Source organism: Macrosteles quadrilineatus, unplaced genomic scaffold, assembly GCF_028750875.1.
Source record: "Macrosteles quadrilineatus isolate MER2022 unplaced genomic scaffold, UCM_ALF_1.0 Scaffold_6__1_contigs__length_79288215, whole genome shotgun sequence".
In the NCBI taxonomy this organism is placed as follows: domain Eukaryota; kingdom Metazoa; phylum Arthropoda; class Insecta; order Hemiptera; family Cicadellidae; genus Macrosteles; species Macrosteles quadrilineatus.
Window position 1 is genome coordinate 29,828,664 of NW_026542599.1, and position 6,000 is coordinate 29,834,663.

General features: G+C 34.9%; 1 protein-coding gene across 5 annotated transcripts in view; it reads left to right on the forward strand.

Annotated features, from left to right (window-relative positions):
• Positions 1-5,605, forward strand: part of LOC128997282 (insulin gene enhancer protein ISL-1) — a 90,045-nt gene extending 84,440 nt beyond the window's left edge. For 3 of the 5 annotated variants that reach the window (XM_054422902.1, XM_054422904.1, XM_054422903.1), the window contains exons 6-7: positions 4,232-4,416; positions 5,396-5,605. In XM_054422902.1, the coding sequence (XP_054278877.1) occupies positions 4,232-4,414 (183 nt within the window). In that variant the 3' untranslated portion in view covers positions 4,415-4,416; positions 5,396-5,605. The remainder of the gene's footprint in view (positions 1-4,231; positions 4,417-5,395) is intronic. The other 2 variants (XM_054422905.1, XM_054422906.1) reach the window with 1 other exon arrangement.
• Positions 5,606-6,000: the final 395 nt, after the last annotated feature.

Consider the following 6,000-nt stretch of genomic DNA (forward strand, 5'->3'; position numbering starts at 1 on the left):
TTGGAGGGTGGTATTGTCGTTATAGGGTAGTTTCAAACAGTAGGCTAGCTTTGTGGTGGTAAACATCTTAGAGACGTAAGTATGGGCAAATTATAAGATTGAATTTTTTTATGTTTATAATATGAGGGCGACTTGATGAATTTATCGAAATATAAAGTCGTATTTGTACCCCTGGTACAAATTTTTCAAGTCTTAGTTTGAAAATGAGGGGAGTGAAAATAGTAAACTTTAAACCACATCAATATTTAATCCAAAAAGAGTGCTTTCACCGGTTTTATATTCGGTACAAATAGGGTCTAATGCAACAATACTGGTTGTGAACCAATGAATATTACTGTACATCTAAAGTATGAGAAATCTACTATATTTAAACTGGTTGATGTTGTCGTGAAGTTATATTTACTTTATCTTGGTAGAAAACACAGCTTCAGGTTGCAGTTCATAGCGTTTATAATTAAATTTTATAAACGCAGTGGTACAATAATGTTTTCTTTTTTAATTGAGAGGAGTATAATAGTTAAACAACTATCTAGGTTCGTACGAACGTAATCTATTAATGGTATTGTAAATAATGAAATATTTTTAATCTCCAAGTTTATCCAAAAATAATAAAAAGTAGTCATAAAGTGTTGTTGACAGTACAAAATCAAGTCAACGTTTATCAAATGGTGATATATACACGTTAAGTGTTTTGGCTCTTCAATAAAAAATATTTTTATTTCTTCAAATTTATAATATTTCCCTGGTATTGCATGCAGTACAAAACAACGTATTGTAACATTGTATTTTCCTTAAGCAGCTTTCAATAAACAATTACTAAAATAAACGGTCAAATATTATGTCGATAAAGGAATGTGTTACATCCTTTATTCACATTGTCAATAAACAATTTCTTGTGTGTATATTTCAAACCGATCAGTAACTTTAGTTTCTTTAAATTGCATCTGGTTCCCTGGGGTCGGGGTGTTTGTACACATGTATGCCCAAGGCATCAGAACATCAGCACGCGTAACACCATAAGCCATTGTAAGAGGCTTGTACAGTAGTGTTAGGCGCAAGGGATTTTGGGGCTACATGCGCAAATTTCCTGCAAGCCGATTCAGTTACAACATTGAAAATGGTGAATTATATCATTCTTATTTTTGGAAAATACAAGACTTACTGCCTTCAAATCTTGAAATTCATATTTTATTTCAACTATAGAGATAATTTCAATGGTATTCAACTTGAATACCTAATGAAAATTTATAAAAATGCTGACAAAGTAAATATTAGATATTTAACTATTATAAAATTACATAAAGCTTTAGTTAGTGTATGAAAAAAAACGTTGTATTCTTTTTCTTCCTTGGTTTGGAAACGAACATGGTTTTACTTCCTATGGTCTAAGTAAAAATATATGTACAAGGACCAAGTGAATACACTGTAAACGGCATCACTGACTTTCCCGATAAATGGAGGGAAAACATAAATTTTTGGGAAAGCGAAATTTTTAAAGTGATAGAAGTAATCAATACTACTTCGTGTGTCTTTTCATTACGTTACTTAGCTTAGCACAATAGGGTTAATAGATTAGATATACATCATGATAAAACAAAAATCAATCCATAGACTTTTGACAAATCAACTTAATCACAGATCACACAGCAAAGCTAGTTACGTAAAAAGTTACGTAAAAAAAACTCGCTATAAACTGTAAATCAGACGTCTCTAAGCCACGCCTATAACTCTGCATTGATCGTTCCCTTCTATTGAACGCCCATAATAATAGCCTAAGTACACACTTAGAGCCGTTTAGGTCTTTACAACCGTAGATAAAACTGCCATTGAAGCGTAATGGGCAAATCGCTGCATTTAGACGTTGCGCCCTGCTTTGCTCAGTGATGCTGGGTTAAATTGTGTAGGCCTAATTGTGTCGTGTGGAAGTTATAGGTACTAAAATAACTGGGTGTACGCGTTAGTCACGTATGAGAAGGAACGAACGACTGTCCGATGCGTACAAATAATTTGTTTGTTAATAGTAATTGCGTTTTAAACAAAGGATTAATTAGTTGTTTCCGCAGCACCCTATCGTATGATAAATCAAATCCATACAAATTCTCACAAACAATGAGGAAGTTCGCTTGACCATCAAAATATCGCTCAGTGCCAGTTCGATCATGAGAAAAAACTGTAATTTTTTATGGTCCGCAACTGGGTCCAGTTGGATTACTAGTCCAGAAGGCTTTGATTGTTTGGCCTTTTGTTTAAGAAATGTTCCTGGAAAAAATACCCTAGTAATTATCAAAGCCTATCCCGAGTGGATAATTTCACTCCATCCTACATTAATCTTAGATTAATACAGTATCATTGACGTCAAAGAAAATATGTAGCTTGATATACGCACTTTATAGGGAGTTTCTGTCTAAAGAGTAATGATAATGATCATAGGAATAATGCTCGAGGCTTGTTTATTAAAACGTGTTGATGGATGTAAAGTATTGGCTTTTTCACTGCTTCTGACACCACCTGTAGTATTATAACGATTGTGAGCGTGACTTGCAGATCGTACACTCATGTGAAAGATGTTAATAATATTGAACTTTTTGCCGATTGTAACTACACAACAGGAAAAAAGTTGCACAACCGTATCCTACGGTAGTTTAGAAGTCGTCAGATTGGATGAAAGGTGCCGTGGCGCGTGTCCTACCAAGGACATCAGAAACAGTTGAACACATCAGATATCGGCTTGACACCGAGGAGAATTGAACTTCAGACATTCAGCCGCGTCCTTGTCATTTTCATCCTCCGATGTCGAACAGCTCCATAATCTTACTGACTATCGAGATTTCGAAAAGTATGTTATTAAAGTCACGTGTAGCGTCAACATATGTTGTTAATTGGATGTAATAATTTACCTTAGTGTATTATTAAAGACAAGTGGAAGCAGTGTAGGTATTGCTGCTGAAATAGCACAAAACTCTATAGTATCTTTATTAAGGTTTAAATTAGTAAACCCTAATTGCTGTAGTCGTCAAAGGAAATTAGAAATTGTTGGCGAAATGTAGCTAAGATTACATAATTCGTCTTAAAATCAAAATTTTAAGCTGCTACATAGTTAAAAAAGATTTATATCCTTGAAAACTAAAGTACCAAGAAAATAACAATGACAACACAACTAACACAACATAAATCAAGAAAATGTAAAAAAATACTGGTTCCTTCACAATATACTTTCTTCTAAGTAACCACAGTAAACAAACTTATCATGGGTTTAATTAGCAAAAATAGTACCTAATGTTAGATGGACTTTTAACTCCCTATTACAGAACCCATATTTTATAGACGTCAAATCAAATACTGTAGATTCGTAAACACATGATACCAATTGAAAATTATTTACCACTTGGAGAAACCCGTTGAAATCGACGGTTAGGGGCCTCTTCGTTTATATGGGCGTGCGGCTTCATTGGCAACAAATAATGCAAATAAATGACATAGCAAAGTGGCATTTCCAAAAATAAAGAATACTGTAAATTGGCTGTTACGTAAATATTAATGTTAAAATGCATTGTTAATCAACGTATCGTATAAAGGATGATGTGGTCTAGTTTAAAAGGAATATGACCTTTCTGTCATTACAGTAGCTGATCAAATAGTATTTACTCATTGGGCCATTTTCCAGCCAAAATGTCGTGTTATTTTCAAAAATATTAAACGCAATCTCTAATCTTGCCCAAAAATGTCTCCTCAGGGTACTTTACCTTAGAGTCTCTATGGTGATTTAGTGCTACACCTTCACCTATATTTATCACACCATACACTCTGAGAAAGATGAAATTATCGAAATTGCCTATAGTTTCCAATGACTTATGGTCGATTTAAATTGTTTATTTATTGACTTGAGACTTTGATTTCTAAAGAATTGCAACCTAATTATTTATCGTATTGTGGCCATCATTGCATAAACTTATTCCTTGTCAAATCCTTATCCTTTGAGAAGATTTCCCCGATTTCCCATACACTTATCTCTAACATTGCCCTGGACCCCAACGCACCCCAAGAAATCTAGTGTGCAGCCCGGAACTGGGCATTTAAACAATATTTGGAAGGCTATTTCCTCATCTACACATCTTGCTCTCTTTTACATCTTGTTCCTAGTAGCTCGGCATTTCATATTCTTCTACTAACCCAGATTTACTTGTAGTCAACCCTCTAGCACAGATGTTCGAACAGGTTAATGTGAAGACAGATGTGGATGTTACAGATGCACGGGTTCGATGTCCACGGCGGCCCCCACCCCCCACCACCCCCCGCACACGACCAGGGTCTGGGCCCTCCCCCTGGGGACATGGTCCATCCGGACTCCGCGGACTCCTACGTCACCTACCTGGAGAGTGATGATAGTCTACATCACGACGGCTCGAGCCCATAACGGTAGGTTTAAAGGTTAACGTTATTAGGTTTATAAGTTAAAGGTGTGTTGAATTTATTGTCGATGGTATGGTGATGGCCTTCCAGCATTGGCTTTGAATAAAGGAGTAGAAAATCTCTATGGACCTTCTGCAGCCAGTTTTGTTTTAAACAGAACCCTGAGCAATGACCTCTTTCTAAGAGTTTGCTGCTATCCAAATTCTTATTCATTCTCCTGATGATCCTAAATCCTGAACTCTGGAACGGTCTAAGTTTGTTGAAGAGTCTTGTTAATTGCCAACAATTAAGATTGGGCACCATAAACTACCTTTCGTAGTTATTTTAGTTTCAATATACACATTTGACATATTGTATACACATGTTGTCCTGAGACAGTATTGTAAAGATATTGAATTGTTCACAAGATGATTTGGTTTATAATTAATCTTGACATTGTCCAGTGAGGATCAAGATTTTAAGCATCCCTAACTATTTTGTAACTACTCTTAATACTTGAATTACAGTTTGCAATCAGATTCATAAATTTACATTCATATTCATATTTACTCATATTTATATTCATTTGAGATGGGGACGCCACCTAGGTGCGTATTTTAACCCAAATATAAGTGAAGGATGAGTGTAGAATGGTGTAGCTTTGTTACTGACGAAGATCAGCTGTTTCATTAGTTATGACCAATTATTGAAAGCCAAGACCAAGGACAGCTCAGTCCAGTTTGGGCTAAAATCTGACTCCTTATCAGACCTGCACAATATACTGCCCCATAAATGTATCTGGACATAGCCTCATCTCGTAACAATTCCCTGTATAGGAAACTATAAACATGGACATTTAGTTTGCAATCTGAATTATTATTGTAATTATACTTTTACATCATTAGTTTCTGTAGTACATCATATTGGTTCTTGTCGAAGTCTCTGGACTTACAGGACCTTATCTTGTAAAATTTCCTTTATACTAAACACTATTTTCTGTTTTCAGGTCAGAGCCGTGACGTAGTGCGCATGTACAAAGTCGTCTGTACATACGTCCCGACTGTACATAGTCTTGTACATAAGTGTCTTAGGAAAACCGACGTGAGTGATTGTAATGTTTCGTCATCTAAGTTGGGCTTTGACCTAAACCTTTGGGGTTTAAAACTGTTGGTTTTAGGTTGCTATGAAAATTTTCAATAAAATATTTATTGAATATTATAAATACCTGCAGATACGTTCTAATAAAATATATTCAAATTTGTTGATCGGACTTTATGTGATACTTTTATGTATGGGCTTAGTGTTCTTTATCTCGAGGAGTGATTGAGTAAATTCTTAAAACTGCACAAATTTAAAATATTTTGTGTCATACTCAGAAGCCAGAAATTTGCAACAATAAAAAATATTCATGTTATTGGCTGCTGTCATACAGTTTTATTTTTTTTCACATCTGTGACAATTTTATAATTTTCTAGGAAAATATCTATTCCTATGGAATAAACTGCTGTAGACTAGTTACCTATACAAAAAAACATCCTACTTGCAACTATAAAGCCAAACTTACATGACGAAACAAAAATATACAAAGTGTACATTAAATAATAAACCAAC